Source organism: Chelmon rostratus, chromosome 20 (genome assembly GCF_017976325.1).
Source record: "Chelmon rostratus isolate fCheRos1 chromosome 20, fCheRos1.pri, whole genome shotgun sequence".
NCBI classification, from domain to species: domain Eukaryota; kingdom Metazoa; phylum Chordata; class Actinopteri; order Chaetodontiformes; family Chaetodontidae; genus Chelmon; species Chelmon rostratus.
Window position 1 is genome coordinate 18,687,740 of NC_055677.1, and position 22,818 is coordinate 18,710,557.

The following is a 22,818-nucleotide window of genomic DNA, read 5'->3' on the forward strand; positions in this document are numbered from 1 at the left end:
TCAATGGGGAGTCGTTCCACCCTTGTGAAGCCAGAACAGTAAACACTTTAGATTTTTTTGAGCGGTAGCAAGCCGATGAGCGGTACCTGAGAGTCGTGGACGGCCTGGTGTGTATGATTTGACCATATGAGAGACTGATGACAGCCTTGTGTTTAAATGCTTGACTGGTGGTGAGGTGAGGCATGAGAAGAGGTGGAATGAGTGAAGGAGGGAGCAGGACTGGTGAATTAACCGAGTGATAACTCAGATGCATACTGTGACAGGACTCTGTCCAACGCACACGCGCGCATATGCATGTATATGCATATACATTCTGTCTGACCATATTGCCAAGAGCCTGGCCTTGTGCCTGTTGTATCAGGCGCACACTCTGTGTGTGTGTGTGTGTGTGTGTGTGTGTGTGTGTGTGTGTGTGTGTGTGTGTGTGTGTGTGTGTGTGTGTGTGAATGCGTGTGTGCGTACCCATTTTAACACTGTAATTTGTCCTTATTACAACATAGTCACATGTCTTCAAGTGTCAAGTCTTTTAGGACTATAGGACTTAATTAGACACAGAGTGTCCTCAATATGAATGTTCTATCATGCAACACACATTTTTCTCCCAGATGAGCCTCATTTCATACAATGTGGCTTTTCCACAATGTGTAGTATACTATTGCATGTGTAACATGACTGTCCATTAACTTGTTTTGCATGTAGCACTGGTGTAAAGAAGTTGAAAGTTTTGTTTGAACAGGCCACAAAATTATAGCACAAGTGTAAAACGTATTTTACCAACTTTAAAAACAACCAGCAGTAGTGCAGTTCATCACTTAAACAGACATGTGACTGATGAAGATCATTACTGGTCAATGGTTAAGATTATTTAATGATGATGGTAAATTGCAGGGACGCCTCTTACAATACAAAACCTCCATGTATTACACTTCAAATGAGCACAAATCTCAGTGAATTTGTATCATCATACATAAAACATTATTAATGTTAAATTCATGTTGATCATACAGTATAAGTCTGTAGTTTAGCTTTTTTGTTGTCATACTAGTGATTTACACAAACATGTGAGGCGGTGTACAGCTAAAAGCTAGAAGATTAAAGTCAATGGCCAAAACTATGGTCTGTGTGTGGAACTTAAGTTCTTTGTTTCTTCCTTGCAGGTGGGGCTTGGGGTTTTGGTTTTGACTGGTACCTTTGAAAATCCTGTTTCATTTTCTCATGTCCTCCAGCTCAACTCACTCATTGATGTAAACAGTAGATGAGGCATCTGGCTTGTGAGATGCGTCTCTGCCGCCACCGTAGTGCAGCAGGTTCTGACCCGTTCACACAGTAGAAAATGTCAGACTTTTGTGCTGCTTTTGGGTGTTCTAATGAAAGAAATGCCAGAACCAAACAACAGGGAATCACATTTCACAGGTCACAAGTTATTCTACAATATTTTACTGTTACAATGTGTCGAATTGGATAGATCACAGTAAGTTATCCTTATTTTAAGCTAACATGACTGTCTTGATACTAAGTAAAGATAAAAAAAAGTTTTTATGAAAGTTATATATCAGTAAGACACTGAGAATAATATTTATCAATCATCACCAGTCTTTATTTTATAAGTAATAAAGTTCTGTTGTTCATCTTTTTGGGGTATGTTTTGGGTAACATGTAGCCCTGAGTCATTTACTTTTACTTGTATAAAACTGTAAGATTATTTTATCAGAGTTCTCATCTGTTACACTGTAGCTCTGCACATCCTGCTGACACACTGGATATACTGTATGTTTCCTGTACATAATGTGCGACTAAAATCTTTTCCAAAACAAGAAACTAAGTTACACTTTGTCAGCCAAAAAGAAATATACTTTGAAACTAATTATTTAGGATAAGTTTATTTTAAATATTCTAGAAATAAGACTTTGTACATGAGATGAAGCTTTTTTTGCATGAAAACACGCATTTTTAATTTAACCAAATATCCTGTATTGCAAATAAATGTCTGCTAATCCACATCACTTGAAAATCATAGAAAATTCAGCAAGAGCTGATGGTTTTAATTGTGGACAGACCAGCCTCAACATGCATTAGGCAGCACATCGTCCCTCTGTCAGTATGGTGGCTGTTCCTGAGGAATTGTGGGAGTTGGTGTTGGATGCATGGATTCTACGTAGCCAGGGACATGATTTTTTAATGCACAATAGACTACAGCTATGTAGCATAATAGCAATGCACCATCAATTCACCTCACTCACAGACAAGCACACAAATTGAGTGTCACAGGTGTTCTGTACAGACCTGAGAGCCACGGTGAGCCATGCACGATCTGTTCGGACTGGAAAGAACTCTGTTTCCTCACTTCCCTGTAGTGGTGTCCAGCCATGCAGATAGTTCTGGTGTTATTTATCCAGGTTTGGTAATATTTCCGCCTCCACTGTAATAAAATGGAGGGGAATCAAATCTTGTTTGTGGTGCAACAGTCAGATTTTTCAAAAGATTGGACGTCTGACAACTAACAAGTAATTTGCTAAAATATATTTTAATGAAATTCATGTTGCCTAAACTACAGCGTAAAATGTCTGAATAGGGCTGCAACTCTCATGATTCTCCTTATCTGTTAATCTGTTGTTAGTAAAGATTTGTGGTTCAGTTTTTGGTGGTTGAGGAACTGAGGTGTCGCTGCTACAAAACCCAACACTCCCACAGCATAGGCTTACACCCCTGCCTTTTGGTTTGAGAAGCTTTACAGCGCTTTAGTTGTGTTTTCATATGGATGGAGATTTTTTTTTCTAAAGCAGTGCTTGTGTGGAAAGGATTTTTTTTTTGAGAGCAAAGGAGGAAACCAGTGTAGGTTTGGACTAGGCTTTAATAAAAAGACGGAGACTGCACCCTCGGGGGACAGAGTTGGGGGTGAGTTATTATTTGGATTATTGTTCTGTTGTTTCATAAAAGCATTCAGTTGGACCAGGGCTGGGCACTGAAATTTGAAATCCCTGCAGGTGACTGCCTTTTAATAAAGAAACCCTGAAAAACTGCAGCTGCACTTCTGTCAACTTCATGATGGAAGAGAAACAGAGAAGAGAGGAAGCAGGAATAATTGGTTCAAACACTGTTGTCCTATTTAACACCAGAAGTAATGGGTGTGTTTGTTTTTGTTTGTTTTCCTTTATCGCTGACTCGTGTTGTTGAGTCAAACCGACCGCCACCGTCTGCATCTCGAGACCTGCCATTCTGGTTCGCGTTCTCTTTTCAGACTGATTCATGATCTGCTGGAAGAGCCTTAATCAGTCGAGCCTTCATCAGTCGTCACCACAATATGCGTGTCAGAACCTGGATGTGTTGTGTGAAGCCTTTTGTTGTTCATTGTTGACAGACATCCGCACAGGCCTTCTCCTGTCCCACTGTTGAAGAGGAGAAGATGAGGTCATACAGTCACCCTTTCCAGACATGGAACATCTAACAACATCAGTGGCTTCATCAAGCCGCTAGTGACGACTCATTCAGATGTAGATGACTTTTACTGAAAGGTTCCTTAAAGCCTCATGAGATTTCCACTAACACCACCATGAGGTTGGCATTTATGGGTTGAAGTGAAACGCATCCTTTTTCTATTGGATGAATTGCCATGAAATATGGCACAAACATGTTACTGAGGATGAACTGTAATCATTCTGGTGATTCCCTGACTGTGCTGTCAATCTTGGCTAAAAATCACTGTTTTGTAATACTTTGGTAAATTAATTAGTAAAAACCTACCTGCAAAATTAATGACATTCCCATCAGCAATTACACCCACTTAGCATTGTCATTGTGTGCATGTTAGCATACTGATGACAGCACTTAGCTCAAAGCACAAAAGATGTACCTGGTACCAGTGCACATTCTGGGTAGATCATTGTAGACTTGTAAAATCCTGTCTCATAGTAATATATAGCACTGTGCAGTGTTTTGGCATCAGATAAGCCTTCAGTCTCATGGATGTATTGCTCACACTGACTCAACGACACAGGGCCTTGTGTTTCTTTTCCTTTAGTCAAAAAGCCCAGTAGCAATTTAAAATGCCATTTATAAAACTATACAAGAATTATGGCCTTCCAAAACTGCTACAATGTATAGGCTGTCAGTGAGTATCAGCATGTCTGCTGCTGCTGTTCCACTGGCGTTAACCTTTATGTTACTTACAAACAGCAGGTACTTTTGAATACATATTACAACATGTGGAGCATTGTTTTGTAGTTGTGTGTGTGTGCATTGGTGGGACAGACTTGTCGGCTTGTCTGACTTATGTGTTCTGAGGCTGAGTCAGAGGAGACCTATGTCAGCTGGCTTTTATTTAGCCGTCTACTGTTGTCCACTGATCTGTTTTTCCTTCTTCCTGAAACAACACCACTTACACACACACACACACACACACACACACACACACACACACAAGCTTTTGCTCTTGTAATTATTTGCACCTCCCTGACTTTGTCTGGAATTCATCTCCAGACAATTCCATAAATTCCACCAGCAAGACAGCCTGCTGTTACATTCAGACTTGGACAATGTTATAACGTTCTCAGAGCGGTGGTGTATTTCTATCTAGTAATGTAATGGCCACTTTTACTGGCATTTGCTGAATAATTTATGGTGTTTAAATTCTTACATTACCACTGTGAAGATGTTGCATCATAGAGCAGATTTCCACTGGTGTACCTTTCATACTGTTAGTGCCATCTGCTCGTGTGTGTAGATATCAGACACTCTCAGTGCCTGCCCTGTTAATTATTCAGACATCTTGTCTTAGAAGGTGTGTGTTGCTTTAACCTGGCCAGCCATGCGTGATGTGTCTCTGAGCTGCATAATGATACCAGGCTCTCAGCTCTCTCCTCTGTGCTGGGGGTAAGGACACTGTGGAGAGAGACATAGGGAGAAAGAGAGTGACCTTCGGGAACAAACAATTCCTGGAATATCTGGAAGTTAAATCATACATTCTAACATAATGTAACATTACAGTCACCAACCTAGCTCTTCCTCCCTCAAGCACATAGCTAATTAACAAACCCACATCCCATTATGCCCCTCACTTTAGGAGAAATGTCAACCATCAGCCATGGCAACAACACATGCGTCAGGTCCTTTGAATGTCTATGAATGAGTTTTGTAACATTTGAATCTCCTTTTCTACCCCCTAAAGGATTTGTTTTCTAGCTGACTGTCAATAGCGTCTGTCAAACTGTGGGATGCTGAATTTTATAGTTAACTTCAATCAGCAATGGAGTAGATAGAGGAGTGTGTAATTGGTTAAAACATCAGATTGTGTGTGTGTGTGTGTGTGTCCTTCCAGTAACAAAGCAAACTTCTGGAGAAAAATGAGTCAGTTAGTGTGTGTGTTAAACGTATGACTGCAAAGATGTAGCAACTTGCATTCCCTCAGAAAGACTTCCCTCCCAAATACACACACAAATACATACATCAGGTAGGAAGACGTGAACAGTGGGCTTAAAAAACTAGAGATCAAGGAACACCGCACATATTTCACACTGGAAAAAGTTACTAATGGATTATATTTCCATGGAAAATTTCCTCACCTCTATCAAGAGCACTGCAACAGAACTGCTCTCCCTCTGGTTACCCCTCATTCATTATTCACAAACATGATTACATATGTCTTGATATGTATTTATTTATTTGTTTGTTTGTTTTGCCCGGCCACCAATCACAATGGGAATATACTCAAATCTGTAGCTGAACAAGCATCCACACCTCGATTGAAAACCACGTACATGCATGCATACAAATATACGTGCGGACAGACATGCAAACAAGAGGGGAGAAAACATGGGAAATGGAATGATGATCATTAATGCTAATAGTAATTGCTATGTTGCATTTGTTCACAGTGCTATAATATGTATATCAATACCCATAGCACTAGTAAGAACATTACTAATTAGAACATATTGTCATTATTGCTTGTTTGATGTTTTTTTTTCTCTGTTGATCTCATGTTTTACGTTTTGTCATTGTTATTATTACTGACAATTTTTATAGTATCATTAAGGATATTGTTATTATAGTTGTAGTATTAGTATTATTTTTAGTAATAGTGTTATTAAAAACTGGTAAATATACATCCACTTCCCCAACACTGGCAATAATTCATGACAAGTTTGCAAAGATATATCAGTGACAAGACTAAATAAATACATTGTAAAATACTCCATATCATATTTGTCTAAATTAATGTTATAGCTACCATCTTTTTTGTTTTTATGTAGTCGCGCCTTCATACACTCTTTTCATTTCATTATTTGTTAGTTGTTGATTATGTATTTATTTTCTTTCTCTCTCTCTAATACTCCTCCGCCACCATAATATTAATTTAGTCCCATAAGAATTGTTGGGGCCGTGCTCCGCCCTGTCCCTGAAGGCTCCACTTGGGTCACTGAGGCACTTCTCTCTGGAGACGGAGAAGGCTTTTTCCTCATTTCCTAATTGTTCTTCAATTTTCCTTATGAAAATAAGATGACTGTCCAACTGGACCCCTCTTTAGTGTCTGGGATCAGTTCTATATGGGATCAAGCCCACAATGAGTCAGCCCCAAGGGTCTAACTATTAGTAGTAGTAATCATAGTAGTAATGGTCGGTATGGTTTCCCCTAGTTTTTTTTCATCCATCCACCTTATAGACTGACTGTTCAGAAGGCAGACACAGAAACACCTTCACTCACCAACATCAAACCAACACAACACACAACAGCTAACATAACCCTGTTCTGTTATTCCCTGTGGAATTCTGGTAAATGGCCTGTATTCAATGTTGTCAGTGTTTTGTCTTTTGTACTGCAGTAAAGAATGTTTTTAAAAGACCTCATTTATTCATAGCGCTTCATAGCGTCATTACTAATGGTTTGAAGCCTAAGGGATTGCTGAGCAGACTTCCTTACATGAAGCACATTCCTGACTGCGAGTGTCTGGCCTGCTATTTCCAAGTGTTGAAAGGTGATTAAAGACAACCTAACCTGTGGCTCCAACATTTATAGAAACAAAGAAAAAAAGCCATGGTAACGACACATGCTTCAAATTCTCTAAATGTCTCTTAATGAGTTCTGTAACGTTTGAACCTCCATTTTAACCCCCTAAAGGATTTGTTTTCTAGCTGACTGTTATAGCATTTCTCAAACTGTGGGATGCTGAATTTTAGTAGTTGACTTCAATCAGCAATGGAGTAGACAGAGGAGTGTGTAATTGGTTAAAACATCAGATTCTGGCCCTTTTCTGATGTCAGCCACGTGTTCTTCAGCTCTGTGTGTGCATGTGTGCGTACGTGTGTCTTTCCAGTAACAAAGCAAACTTCTGGAGAAAGATGAGTCAGTAAGTGTGTGTGTTAAACAAATGACTGCAAAGATGTAGCATCTCGCATTCCCTCAGGGAGACTTCCCTCCCAAATACCCACACAAATTCAGACATACACACAAACACATACATCAGGTAGGAAGACGTGAACAGTGGGCTTGAGAAACCTGCATGTTGGAATTCAGTGAAAAACAGAACTTAGTACAGTTTTTGAAAGTGTTCTCAACAAAGGAATATGAAATAAAAGTGCACATTAAGTTTGTTATTTCTGAACTGGTTTTTAAAGGGTTTAATTTTCTCACATTATAAATTAAAAAATGTAAAGCATATGGAAAAACTTGGTCTGCAAACTCTGAGCACAGAAGAGTTTAATGTCTCAGACATTGGGAAATTAATTCCTCCATGAGATGTGGGGTAGTGAATTGAAAAGATTCAATTGTCAAAAACGAAAATTGAATTTGAACAAAAATGAATTTCAGATATCAAAAATGAAAAAGAAGAGTCATCTGTAGTGGGTTTTTTTTGCTAATTTGTCTTTAAAATGGGACAAAAATGTAGGATAAATGTTTAAAACCTACATGACCTTTGTTTGACATTTTCATAAAAAATAAATTAAGCCTCAATTTTAACTTTTTATCCCTTTCTCCTTGCCTCTTCCCTTCTTCCTCCTCTGCCTCTTCTTCCTCCAGCCCTCCAGTGTTACTGTGACCGCTGCAGTGCCAACTCCAGCTGCACGACTGATGGCGTCTGTTTCGTCGCCATACGCAAGTCAGGCAGCCGGTTGACCACAGAACAGCGCCAGTGTGTACACGAAAACGAACTGATCCCGCGAGACCGGCCCTTCATCTGTGCCCCGTCTGTCAAACATGACACCGGCATTTACCCGATGTGCTGTACCACGGACAACTGCAACAAAGAGCCAGACCTTGAAATCTTCCCAGGTAAACGCACACACACACACACACTTGTATGTCCTTGTGAGAGCTTGTGCATTAACATGTGGCATTAGGAGAAAGAAAGACCAAATCCTTATCTCTATGTGCTTTAAGCTTTTTAAGTTTCATTGCTGATGACAGCTATATTCAGCTTGAAATCACAGCAGTCCCAGCGAATTTTAATATTTATTTCTATGTTGAGTTAAAAAAAACACAAATCAACTAGACAAACTTTTCAAATCACTAGGTCACCCTAATCCAATTCTCTGCTGTTGATCTGTATGGTCAGTATATTCTAGGAGGTGACAGTGTGACACTGAAGTAGTGTCGGAACATATAGACTTGTAATGTAAGTTTAGTACTTTAAACACCTGACGGTAGAATCCAATGGAATGGAGTTCAGACAACTACAGGCAGACAAAGTTTAGTCAAACCTTTCCTTTCAGCACCTTTCACACTACCAAAGGTAGTATTACAGAGAATTTATGTTGGAGCACATCTTATTCTTATTCTGGTTCCCAGGTGTCTCTGTCAAGGACAACAAAAAGGGTACTTCATAACAAGAAGAATGGATAAAACATGGGCATCTGTCTTAAATCAGTGCCTGGTTGTGACAAAAATGGGATGATGTGATGAAAGTTTGAGCAGTACATACAATTCACAGATATGTACATTGAAGGCTAGGTGCTGCATAGCAGCTCATTATTGGTAATGTTTACATAGAGTGTACTAGTTTTCATTTGGCATAGATTAGCCAGTTTAAAGTATCCACAGTTGTCACTCAATAGCCATCTGTGTCCTAGTTCACTAGCTGGGTGGTTGACGCTTTGATGGAATGGAGCATGCTGAAGAGAAACTACCAGGACACTTCTACATGGTCACTTTTATAATCAGGGGTGCACTGAACCAATGAGTCAGAAGTGTGTTAAGTCCAGTTGTTTCAAAGCTGGCCTTTGCATACCAAGCAGCATCTGAACTGGGTCTGGGTCATCATGCATGGACAATGCTGTGAATGAGATCACTTTGGATGGACACTGTGAATAATTTGCACTGTGAAGCTGTTACAATCCAGCAGATGGTGGTGATGCAACACTAATGGATGCCAACCACCACAAAACTCAACAGAAGAGGACTGCAGCAGCTATCACTGGTCATTAATACACATTTCTTGTCAAGTGTTACTTGTCAACACATTTGACCGAAAGTAACCCACTGTGAGAGGCCCACAAAACAACAGACATTAAGGGGTTGCTTTGATGTTTTGACACCTACAGACACATGTCAAACCAAACCCAAGTAGACTTTCTCTGAGAAGTAGCTTTTACTAGCAGTTCATGAGCCATAACGTACATGTCCTCTGCCCTTGCATGCTGAGGAGTTTGCATTATTGAAGCAGCTTGGTGTGAATGTCGAAGGTCCATATCATGCAGAGCATTGCACAAACTACAGTCAGTGATGAGTCAAGAGCAAAGTTGCAGTCCTCTGGATTTTGGGGATTCTCTTCAGTGTATAGGGTTATCAGAGTGCATGCATGCCTCTCTTGGCTGGTATGCCTGTCTGGACTGCACCACACACACTGTTTCACCGCTGAGTTGGTCTCTTCTCTACTGGCTCAGCAAAGAAAGTTGTGTATTCTAAAAATAAGACTGCATTTCAACTACAGCTAGTGTACCAATACATTTTTTTATTTTCGTTCTTTCAATTAGTTTTTTCTCTTTAGTAGTAGAGGGCAGCACTGCGCCATCTAGTCGGCCTGAAAGGCAAGCCAGTGTGTCTAAGTTAGTTTGTGGGGACATTCTTGCAGTGATGAAAAAGGCCAATCTCGAGCCCCTAAACTGAATGAGTTGCAAGGACAAATGCGCTTGAATAAAGGTAACACTCTTCTGCAAAGTCTGGGTGCCAAACAAGCAGCTTTCACAAGACTGCATTCTGACAGAGACATTGTTTTGCAGACAGGAATGAGCTAATAGCTAAGAAGCTGAAACGTCATTTAGAAGGAGAATTGGTGAAGAATCCCTTGTTAACTGCAGTTGTGGAGCTGCGCTGGACAAAGTGAAATTGTTCTTAGATGTCAGTTTGTCTCAAAGAATTCATGGAGATAAAGGAGAAACTCCATGATAGCAACTGTCTGTGTGATTTGGCCTCCATGGTAAACATTACCAAGACCCTCTGAGGTGAACCTCAAGCTCCAGCAGCTTCTCAGCTCTCTGCCTTCAAATATGAAATTTTTGAGGACATTTGTACATGTGCATTTTTCTAATCTGAACACATCCTGCTATGACATCTGAATATGCTGGTGAGTGTGAAAACTCCTTCAGGCCTTTGGTGAGAGGTTTCAGGATGTGAAACGTAAACGAAAGGAATTAAACATATTTGCTACAAGCTTTTTAATGTGGAACCAGCTGATGTGCCTGACAACCTACAGCATGAAATCATTAAACTGCAAAGCAACAACAAGCTCAAAGCCAACAACCTCCTGTTCGCCCTGAGGACTTTCCTTTCTAAGGAGACGTACACTGAAGTTTGCATTTCTGTTTCATCATCCATCAGTCTCATTGCCAAAGAGAAGCAGGTTCAGCGATCCTATTAGTTAGTGTGTTATACTGTATGTGTTAATTTAGTGTGGCCCTTGAAGCGTGTTTTAAATGGCCCTCGATAGGAAAAAGGTTCCCCACCTTGCCCCCAAAAAGTGCAAACAGCTCCTGAGACAGGAAAAACTCAGAGATCCAGTTTAAAATATAAGACCTCGCTCCAGGTAGGATTTAAATGACAAGGTATGAATACTCCCAATCCAAAAATCCTATCACCATTGGTTTCCCCTTTCTGTGCTTCCCCCTCTCCGCTGTTCTTTTCTCATGCATTCAAGAGAAGACATGCATTTGTGTCTGACCTCTCATTTTCAGAAGGACTCCTTTTCCATCTCTGTTGCTTTGGTACTTATTTTGATTGTCCATGTAATTCTTCCACACCATCATAAATAGTGGTTGTTCATCACAGCACTACAGCCAGGAGCAGCTGTGTAGCAAAAGCTTTCAAATAGTTTATTCTGTTACTCCTGCACTGCTCGTTGGGAAACTGTATCACTTAAACAAGTAAACAAGAGCCTGGGAAGAGGCCTCTGATGTCAGTGTTTGCTGATAGGATGAAGCATCAGCAAGGTTGCTAGCACAAGCATTGGATTTAGTAGAAATAAGCAGAAATGGTGGTAGCAGTGTTGTATTTCCCCCGTTTAAGGCCTTTTCTTGTGTTTGCTACTTATTTTGTCAGATGTCACTGTAGGAGCCATGAATGAGTTTGAAGGGATTTTTCTAGGTGTGTTGGTTGAAATATGTCAGGCCGGGACTCGATTCAGGACTCAGATGCAGAGATTTCACAGAACAAACAAAGTTTAATTAGTTTATTATCACAAAACCCAGACCTCTGAGATGAGTGACAAACAAACAGGCTATGAAATTAGTCAGTGATTCCTTTATCTAGGGAAGTGAGTAGCAGAATACACTCACTATAAAGCAAAGAAAGAAACAAGATAACAAAAAATCGCTCCTATTGCAGGATAAGGAAAAGATTACTAGAGCTACAAAATAAAACAAAATCGCTCCAGAGGGAGGAAGAAACTCAAAAGGCTATCAAAACGCAAAACACTCTAAAAAGGGAGGAAATCCGACTGGAGAAATAGTAAACTTAAATTCACTCTGAACAAACAAAAGAAATGACAAGACAGAAAAACCCAAGACGATACAAACCTCACCACGGTGTGACAAAATATTGGTGTTTGTCATTGTTCAGGTTTGTGTGATTCTGTTGATGAGGGAATATGTAGGTCAAAGGGATATGGGCCGGGATGTTAAGTTAACATAAGCACCTGCTCACCTTTTTTTGGGAGTGTGTGGCTAGATAGTGAGAGAGGGTGAGCGGGGTCGCCATATTTTTTGTTGACCGCTGTTTCTTTTGATCACTTTGATTATGAATTTGTGCACTGTATCATAAGTTGATCATTCTTCTCTGTAAATAAACAGATAAAATGTATTTTCGTATTCCAGTGATTCTTTCCGTTAAGCATGCCAAACAAAGTGGAAGGCCCGGCCGCAGCCTCTCAGCGACTCTTTGTTCTTTGAAGCCACTACAGTCATTTTTGTATTCAGTCATTCATTCATAGATGGCCCTCTATGTCTTCACAATAAGGTAGAACAGGGGTCACCAACCTTTTTGAAACTAAGAGCTACTTCAAGGGCACTGAGTAATGCAAAGGGCTACTATAATAGCTATATACACTATAATACACTTCTGAAATAACAAAGTTACACAGTGTACCTTTCATTTTATATTATTATTAATTATATTCTATGTGAAGACACTGATCGCATATGATCCATCACAATAGTTATTCAGAATGACTAAACAAGGCAGGAAACAGATACATTTCAATATGCAATATCCAGTTGTTTCATTTTCAAATGATCACTTCAGGTGACATGTACTGAAGTGTCTCTCCACGTTGTGCCGCTTAGCCGTCGCCACAGTAAAAAAGAACTCTTCCTCCCATTCACTATGAAAATGATAAGTTTTCTTCCTTTTTCCTGCCATGTTTTTGTGGGTAGAGAATGCGTTCTTCTCCTCATCTTTGCAGCTCTCATGAGCTCATCTCAGCAAAGCTGGTTTGTCATGCGCACTAGACTTTTTTACATTTTTATGTATTCGTTTTTAAATTTACATCACTGTAAATGTAATTCAAAAAGAATAGCAACACAATTAAATAAAATTTTAGACAGAGCCAATTTGTGATTAGTGCTATTTTTAGAACTGGCTTACGGGCGACTGATGTGGATGCTGCGGGCAACCTGGTGCCCGCGGGCACCGGGTTGGTGACCCCTGAGGTAGAAGCTACCGCAGAACACAGTTAAAGAAACAAAAGAAAAAGAACTTCCTAAAAGCTTTTTATGAATTTTAATTTTATTATCATATGTACAAATAAGAAATTGGACAATTTGGAAGCATAGGAGATATTCTTTGTGTGTCAGATCCGTTTATCCTTGTCACCTTGCAGGTGTTGATGTTGTAGGTCTTCAAAAAGTGCTGAATTCAGTTTCCTCAAAAAAGGCCTTAAAAACTCTTTATAACTTTTTATTTCAAGGTGTTTGATATTTGTTCTTGTCTGTGATAGGCGGTAGCAGCAGAAGTGCACACCAGACACCAGCTGTGACACAGACAGCGCAGCTCTTTCTGTAACGGCACTGTCATGTTTAGTTTGAGCCATTACACAGCGTTTTTTAAGAGCCATTAATTAAATGGTGCTGTCAATGAAGCCAGCAAAGTAACAGATTCCATTTTCTACTTGTGATTTTGATTTGTGACTTGTGACTAGTGGAGACAAATTAACTGCAGCATTAGGAACAAGTCATTTAGAAGCCGTCATACTGTTTTCTGTGCTTCAATTTACAAAACATTGTTGGAAGTTATATATAATACTGAGTGAGGCTTTTAGATGTATTTCATGTCATTTTACGTTAATGCTGATTGAGAGTACAGTTTGAAATTGATGGCAAAGATTACAAATGTATATAAAATGCTTATATGTTCATTGTTTCATGGACAACCATTTTAAGGCTATAGGTGACGAGAACCCAGCTTAAAATGTCTCAAAGGCAAGAAAGCACCCAGGACTCGAATAGACAGTGTGTGTGTCTGTGTCTGTGTGTGTGTGTCTGTGTGTCTGCCATCAGCCAAGCAGATGGAACGTGCCTCCGCACAACTTGGCCAGTTAGTGTCCTGGCTAGTTGCTAGCACTGAGGCCTGCTGCTTGCCAGCCATCAGTATGCTCAAAGTTGACCTTTCTATCAATTTGCGCCCTCACATGCTGATCTCAGAGCCAGATATAGGTCACTACACTATAAACTTTTGGCCTGTCATATTTTCTCATCCACTCTGCCTGTCTGTCTCCTCTCTGTCCTGCAGTCCCCACGGTAAAGACTCCTCCTCTCGGCCCTGTTGCTCTCGCAGCGGTGATTGCCTGCCCGGTGTGTGTGCTCTGCCTGCTGCTGGTATTGGCATTCTATGTTTGCCACAGCCACAGGGGTCTGGGGGCCGGGGGTGCCGGGGCACATCATCACCACCACCATCGGGTGCCCAACGAAGAGGACCCCTCCATGGACCACCCTTTCATCACTGTTGGAACAACGCTGAAGGACCTCATCTACGACATGACCACCTCGGGCTCCGGATCAGGTACGAGGCTGAAAACTGGGGTCCTGATGGTACAAAAGCCAAAGTATAAAAAGTACAAGTTTTGTTGCTACAAGCGACCATGTGCCAGATTATTTTTCTGGCAAGACACAGTACTACCTGGAGTCTCTGTTTCTCTGTTGGTTGCCACAAGTGACTGTGGGAAGGAAACAGTCATTGTGAGTTGCTGAATAAGGCTTATTTGATATATTTGAGTGACATATTTTTTCATGGTGTATTTGCTAGCATTTAAAGCTCAAGCTATAAATGTACTACACCACATAGCAGTTATTACATTTTCAGCTACAGATCAGCTAAAGGAAATTACAGTATCAAGCTTGCAAAGTGTGTTAATCTGCAGGCAGAGCTGTGACTCACAATACAGCGTTTGTAACAGTGCTTAGCGGTCTCCACAGACCCATTCGGGTTTGTAACCAAGACCTGACCTGCGTTGGGATAGATTCGAAATATACTCACATCACATTTGGCCCAGGCAGGGTCCTGTTTGTATTGTGCAGGTCTATGGGTTTACTTTTTTTAACAAAAGTTAACTTGTGTGAGTCTTACAACAATGTATGTAATATTTTTACTGTAGTCATGATGCAGGGTTTATGTTTATAGCAGTTAGCTTTATATCTGTCCAGTTAGCTTTATATCTATCCATGCTTAAGTGAAATATTAAGAATATGTAAAATGTAGTGCAATAATGTGAAAGCAATTACAAATCGACTTTGATGATTTGTCATGTTTCAGAGTTGTTTAGTTTCTGTGATCCTACTTGACTTTAAAGCACACGCTGTCCTCTCCTTTTGTGTGCACATATGTACAGCAGTAAGACCCTGCAGCTGCACTCATCCTAAAGTAGAAGTCTATTATAATGACTGGCTGGCCCAGATTCAGCCTCCATAACTGTATCAGTGCACACACAGACACACAGACACAGACACACACACACACACACACACACACACACACACACGCTCACACTGCAGTGGCAAAAGCTGTTCTTGACGCTAGCTATAAATTAGCACCTCTCTGAAGAGACTGGCACTTCCAACGCTCTGCCAAGGAAAGGCTTGGATTCAGTTTTCTAGCTATTTACACCATATTGCGCAATATGTAATTGTGTGTGTGACCGCGTTTGTGTTGTGTGTGTCTGCAGAAATGCGTGGGCTGTTTTAATCACTTTGCTGAGTCAGAATATGTGTGGTGGCTGTTGAAATTGGAGGAGGATTTTCATTCCACTATAATTTTCTGTTTCCTCATCAGCAGTTTGCCAAACGATTGAGCTGACAGTTCCAGTTGTTACAGCATTTCACGTTTTTACTTACTGGAAATGTAATTGGCCAAATGCATTTCCAAGAGGAGCCAACTCTAGTGCTCTTCAAACAAACTTTTAGAATGGCTTTGTCTTGACACTTAGGTTGGCAAACTGCAATGTTTTTCAGACTTTGCTTATCTCCACTAGTAGACATCAGCTGTTATATATCAAAGGTGGATCTCCTGAGAAAAATGCACCACTCAGAAAAGTGTGACATAAAGCACCCATACAGTGGTAGAAAGAGTGGAGCATCCTCCCATCCCATCGTCTGTGGTTAAATTCAAGTGATTGTCAATGGTAGAAATGTAAATATGTATAAGGACATCTGTTGATAAGAGGGAAAAAGGTGGTTTTGAAAATTGTCCAAACAAAGTCCTAATGTTATGAGGAGAAAGCAATGATGCTAATAATATGACTTAAAATGGTGACATTATGTTGTAAATTATATATACAGTCACTTCATCGTACTCTCAAATGATTCTGGTCCTAGTGTTCCACTCTGGTGGTTTTCCTTTTTCCTCAGAAGAATATTGTTGCCCTGTAGACAAAACTGAACAAAAAAAATGTGAAGAACAATCTATCCCAGAAGTACAAGGAAACATTACATTATGGACGACTGCCCAGTGTATTAGTTGGCCCTGAATAAGGCTGAAACACTTCTGGTGAAGAGAGTCACCAGGAAAGATAGAGGGAGTAACGTTGCTCTTTAGGAACTGTGAATGCAGCTGTAATATTCCAAGAAAATGACCAAAAAGTCCTCCATTTTGAGTTGAGTGAAAAAAGAGAAGCATTTAGAATCAGCTGGTCTGCTTCTGCTTCAGTTTCATTCTTGAAACATTTCAACTGCTTTCTATTAGTATTATGAGTTTTTTAGAGCCCTGCTGATTCAGCAATTCAGGGTTATTACCTGAGGTTTTTGGCACTGAGTCTTCTGCCTCTTATACAACACATTAGAGGTGAATGGTAAATGAACTGCATTTATACAGGACTTTTCTAGTCTACCACTCAAGGGGATTTACAACACATGCCACATTCAACAATTCACACAAACACTCACACACTGACAGCACTGTGACATTTTCCATGGACTTCCTCTGTAGTTCTTCTTCTTATCCCTCTTTCCACCTTCCCTCCTAACAAACCATTTGCTTGTGCCCTTTTTTTCTCCAGGCCTGCCACTGCTGGTCCAGAGGACCATTGCCAGGACCATCATCCTCCAAGAGAGCATCGGAAAGGGGCGTTTTGGGGAGGTGTGGCGGGGCAAATGGCGTGGTGAGGAGGTGGCCGTGAAGATCTTCTCCTCCCGCGAGGAGCGCTCCTGGTTCCGCGAGGCTGAGATCTACCAGACTGTGATGCTGAGACACGAGAACATTCTGGGCTTCATCGCTGCTGACAACAAAGGTGAGAAACCTCCAGAAGAGCTCTGAGAGGCAAGATTAAGATAAGACTGCGCATATGTGGGATGAGGGTTAGGGTTAGCACACAGTGTGGAAGAATAGAATATAAATCATAGTAGAACCAGCAGGAAGATACAAGTCAACAAAATCAAAGTGTGAAGAGCAGAGGTTCAAGTCAGAATTAAGTTTTAATTAAGCACATCAAGTCTAAACACTGTAAGTTAGATCTGCATCAGGCTGAGCTTATTATCTTCAAATGATTGTGGTCTGTTGTAATTACAGGTGAACCTTGAGATGTCAGAGCAGAAAAGCAGCTCTGCAGCTCTGCTGCAGGTGAAGATAGTGCAGTGTTTATGGTGAATAGACAGGCTGCTAGACAGTGTGGGGGAGTAAATGTTCACAGTGAAGGCCATTACCACAGAGTCTAACAGCATACATGCAGGCACACGCACACACACACACAGGAGCACTGTGGCCCAGGAGCAAATGGATTTTGTATGTCCATGACCATTTGACTGTAAAATGAGGTTTTGCAGGTCTGAATCTGTAGAGTAGATGATAGTATGATGGAGTATGTAGAGAATGATGTAGTTATGGTGACAGCTGCTCTTTTTTGTCTGAGGAAAATGTCTCTACGTTTCATACATTTCTGCAATGAGTACATATGAATTTCATTTCAATAGCATCTCCAATAAACCCTCAAATCATTTTAGAGGTCAAATTCAGGGTTTTCATCGTTAACAGAAAGATGCAATTTGCATCAAAAATCACACAGCTTCTCATGGCTGGATCAAATTTCTCCTGTAGATGGCCCCCTGTGGCCAACAAGTTTTATGAGGTCTTGAGAATGAGACTGGTCTCAATGAGATTGCCTTTCAAAATTAAGGTTAAATTTGAAAGATCCCCATGCCTTCGCAAAGGCAATGTTACAGTTCCACAAACATGTTGCCAGCTAGCACCTGATATGTCAGGGCTAATGAAGCTAGCTTTACTATTCACACTAACACTAACTGTAACTGTGATCCTCATAGAAAAAACAGAAACTAAAAAGGTGGCCAATGACAAAGCGAAACAAAACTTATTTTGAGAAAGGCTCTGCTGCGCACAGGTGGAGGTATGTATAGGTTTTGTACTGCTGTTTGTTATGTATATATTGCAGTCATGACTGACCCAGGTACATTGATGGGAGGGAGGGAGGAAGGGAGCGAGCCGGAGAGAGCGTGTATGAGGCAGAGGAATACTATTTGATATTGGGGGGTTTGGTGGCCCCCCTGGGCCTAGTGCTTCAAAATATTAGCATTTGTGCCTGCCTTCTTCTTCACAACCCAGTCCAATCAGAAAACTAAAGCACAGTCCTTCTTTAAAGACCCCTCTCCCTCTCTCTTTCTTCTTTTAACTGTAATACTACTTCACACCAACATTAGCTCGTATATGCAGGTTTTTTAAATGCACGTAAACCTGTTAAAAATATAGGATTTATTAGTTTCCAGTAGCCAGTAGATGAGCCTTTCTGTTTTTTTCTGACGCAAACGTGCAGCAGAAAGAGGCCAGTGAAAATATTATGGGGGTTACTTTAATATTACTGTCTAATGCCTGAAACTTGAACATCAACTGCTGCTTTTTAATTTTTTTAGTTTTATACTGTGAGACTGTTTATGTGACAGTGCTGAAGTTCAGAATGTGTCGTCTCTGTCTCTTCATATACAGCTATTTGTATCAGACCTACTGGCAAAAAAAAAATACCAAGGAGTTCAAGTTTTTTCATCTTGCCACACTGATGACACATCTGAGCAGCAGTATATGGTCTGCAAAACTAAGACATGTAGGGACTACATGGGACAGGAGATGAAATGAGTCAGGCTCTGGTAGAGACCATTTTTTTCTGGAAAAGCAAAGAAAAAAGCCACCGTCACTTTTCACCCTTTGTCTTCTTGCTCATCTTCCTGTGTGTGTGTGTGTGTGTGTGTGTGTGTGTGTAGATAACGGGACGTGGACTCAGCTGTGGCTCGTGTCTGATTACCACGAACACGGCTCCCTGTTTGACTATCTGAACCGCTACACTGTCACTGTGGAGGGCATGATCAAACTGTCCCTGTCCACAGCCAGCGGCCTCGCCCACCTCCACATGGAGATAGTCGGCACGCAAGGTGAGGTGCACAAACAAACCCACACACAGATTTGTCTCAGTCACATATACTGCATGTCTTCCTGTGGATACTTTTACTTTTGATAGTTTTAAGGTGTATTATAATACTTATAATACACCTTTCTAGATATCCCTTTATTTGACAAGAAGGCTCACATCTTTATATATCTAAACTGAAGAATAAAGTGACAAATGTCTCAACTTGGCGCTCGTGCTGCAAACAGATGTGAAGACGGCCACTTGAGATAGAGGCTTGTTGGTTCAAGTGAAATTTGATTTGAATGGATGAATGACAGAAAGGAGAGTATCTAAAAGGAAATAAGAGAGACTTTAGTTCCTCCAAGAAAATGTCTTGGAACTCGCACCCTTAACTGCTCGATGCCCAAAGACACTTCATATGTCTTGTGTGGGTCGGATAACTATCTGATATCAAAACAAGCCAAATATAAATACCTCCAAAAAACATGTTATACTCAAACAGGATGTTACAGCCCTGGACAGTTACCATAGAAGGAAATATTTTATTTTTCATCACAAGTTAACAGCAGAAATACCGCATTGACGTTCCAATGTAATCCACCAGGCTTGTGCACCTGCATGTATTTGATTGAGCTGCACATGATTTAAATGGACGTCACGCAGACTCCCAGCTATGTGGATTCAAAAAGTGTGGCTATTATCAGTGTGTTCACTCGATGGGTATGGGTGAGGGAGCAGCATTAATGACTGCCTCTGACGAGCAAAACCTTTGTCTTTTTCGTAGACCTTCCAAATCTGTAATCAGATTTGGCATAATGAAGGTGCATGTAGGTATGTGCTGACTAAGTATGGATTTTGGATGGGTTTAAAGCAATTTACTGAACTTCACTTTATTTTCATTGTTAGTCACAAAAATTTAAAAGATGTGGTGATTATTCTTATTAAGCCGAGCTTTTGTTAAATGCATGACACTCTGTCTCCAGGAAAGCCAGCTATTGCCCACAGAGACCTGAAGTCAAAGAACATTCTGGTGAAGAAGAACGGGACCTGCTGCATCGCTGACCTGGGTTTAGCTGTCCGCCACGACTCGGCCACCGACACCATCGACATTGCTCCAAACCACAGAGTGGGAACCAAAAGGTAACTGGGTGATGCACTATTTAATATGAAACCAAGTTTTTGTCGTCACGTAGTTCAGTAAGGATTGGATATCCTTTTCTTCTTCTTGCTCTGTCCACTGTGGCTCTGTTGGGAGTTAACCGGAATCCTCTGACTCGGCCATTTTTGCTGTCTTTCATTATGACGTGAGTATCCTTTTGGGATAATCTCACCTCTGCTTCACTGTACAGAGCAGGTGCGATGTTGTCACTGTGAGCGAGTGCCGATGGTGTTTCACAGCACGTCTCCTAGCTTTAAACAAGGCACCACAGTGAATTAGGGGTGTAAATAAAGAAGTAGGGCCATTAGACTGACAGGCTTTCTGCCTCAACTGTTTAGACTCAAAGAGGTGACTCTATTTCAGCACTCGGGTTTGTCAGGTCTTCGTCTTTAGTTCAGATCAATCATCTTGTCACTTTTGGCTTGCCTAGTCATTCCAGAGGGTGGAAACAGAGTCTCAGTTGGTGCTCAAGCTAACATCGTCTTGATGCTGACAGACTAGGCTTCTCCAGACCTGAGGACGTCACAGTCTTTGAAATTAATCCTCTAATAAATGCACATTAGGATTTGTTACAATAAGATAAATTTTGAATTTCCCTCAGCTGCCCCCCACCCCCCCAAGTTTGATGAAATCCAAATGTAACATGATATATGTGATATTTTTGACCATTTTAATTGTAGCATAAAACTTTGATTCTGACACAGCCCGAGCAGAAACTGGCAAATCAAACAAAATCATGGTTGAATTATAGTCAGAATCTCTAAATCAAAGCAGATAATTTATACTGTCTTACAGACATGCAAAAAATAGTTACTTCCTCACTTTCTACCCAGCTAATTATTGTCCAGACAGCGGGCAGCTGCCCTCTTTCCCTTTTCCTTTGACAGTCTGTGAGTGGTACATTGAGGCTGTAGGCAGCACTCATCCCATCACTCTTGCTTCCTCTTTCCCACAGTGATACCAGCATAGCTTTGGTCCCACTTCGTTTTTTCCTTCCTCTTTTTTTTTGCCTCCTCTCCGCTGACAGCCCCGGCCGGAGGCATTATGTTTTCGGGTTGTCCGCCTCTCCGTCTGTTCTGTTCTCATGAACATGATATCTCACAAACGACTTGCCGAAATTTCTTAAAATTTGGTCGTCAAAGGGCCCCGTGACGACCACAAAACATGTTTTTGCTCATAACTCAAGAGTTAATTATGGCAAGATTTCGCACAAATGTCTCATAGGTTGAAATGAAGTGATGGTATTTTATATCCAAAAGGTCAAAGGTCAGCTTCACTGTGTCATTTTAATGTTGTGAAAAAACACTTTTCTGTCCATTATTCAACACCATGAGTCAGGAACAGAAGGAGAGATTGTGACCATACTTCACATTTGGTCAGAGACTCTGCTGTTTTTGTAGATCTTCTGTGCTGCCAGGTTGAACGTGTGTGAAGCAACCACATTTTACAGTTTATAAATATATTATTATTATTATTCCTTCAAAGTCTTTACGTTATGTATTATGAGCCAGGACAGATATGGATGTAAACTGCAACTCGATTGGTGGAGGCATAAACCTGCAAGGCAGTGATTCTAGATTCGAGGGAAAGGATTTTTTTTGTCCTGTTTACGACCTTCTCCTTCCTCCTTGTCTGTGTGTTGGTTCGAAGCTGCAGGCGAATTATAGTACCACTAAATGATTCAGCGAGCCTCGGGTCACTGGAGACACGAGCTCCGGCCTTGGCTGAAATCCATGTTGCATATTTATGGTCTGATCCCATCAAGATTTTTATTTATTTTTTTATGTTTTTTTAACTTTCTGTCACATTACCAAACTTCCAGCAAAAAATCAATTCAAACAGAAAGTTACACTTCATCAGGCAACATGTTGTCTAATGAAGTGTGAATGCATATTGCAGTCATTAACATTGTATAGTTTTATTGAGCCATCTGGTCCTGCCTTCCGGCAATGTGGCCTTTTGCAAATTTAAAGTTGTCTGACTTAAAACAGTAGCACATGTTACCTTCTCCTGTTTGAAGAAAGAACTCCAATATTCCCCGCGCTTTGTTAGAAATAGTTGCATCACCATATCCTGTTTAGGGGTGAGTTTTCTTTCTTGGCTACAGACAAGCCAGAATGTGTTGAAGATTGCCATCTTACCTGCATTAACATCAACCTACCATGACTCTCAGAATAACCTTCATTTCTACCTGGATAAAGGCCTTTACACAATAGGGCCATGGATAAATGGAACAAAAGTGCAAAATACTCACTTCAAATGTTTCTTTATTCAGACAGGCAGTGATGCTGATTTGCAACACTTCTTCAAAAAGGTTTAAATACATTCACACCAGTT

The 22,818-nt window shown here is 40.7% G+C and overlaps 1 protein-coding gene across 1 annotated transcript in view; it reads left to right on the forward strand.

Annotated features, from left to right (window-relative positions):
• The window catches only part of tgfbr1b (transforming growth factor, beta receptor 1 b), a 64,007-nt gene that overhangs the window by 22,844 nt on the left and 18,345 nt on the right, over positions 1 to 22,818 (forward strand). Inside the window, exons 2-6 of the mRNA XM_041961036.1 lie at positions 8,015 to 8,266; positions 14,213 to 14,482; positions 16,971 to 17,201; positions 19,177 to 19,344; positions 20,306 to 20,462. Of these exons, the coding sequence (XP_041816970.1) occupies positions 8,015 to 8,266; positions 14,213 to 14,482; positions 16,971 to 17,201; positions 19,177 to 19,344; positions 20,306 to 20,462 (1,078 nt within the window). The remainder of the gene's footprint in view (positions 1 to 8,014; positions 8,267 to 14,212; positions 14,483 to 16,970; positions 17,202 to 19,176; positions 19,345 to 20,305; positions 20,463 to 22,818) is intronic.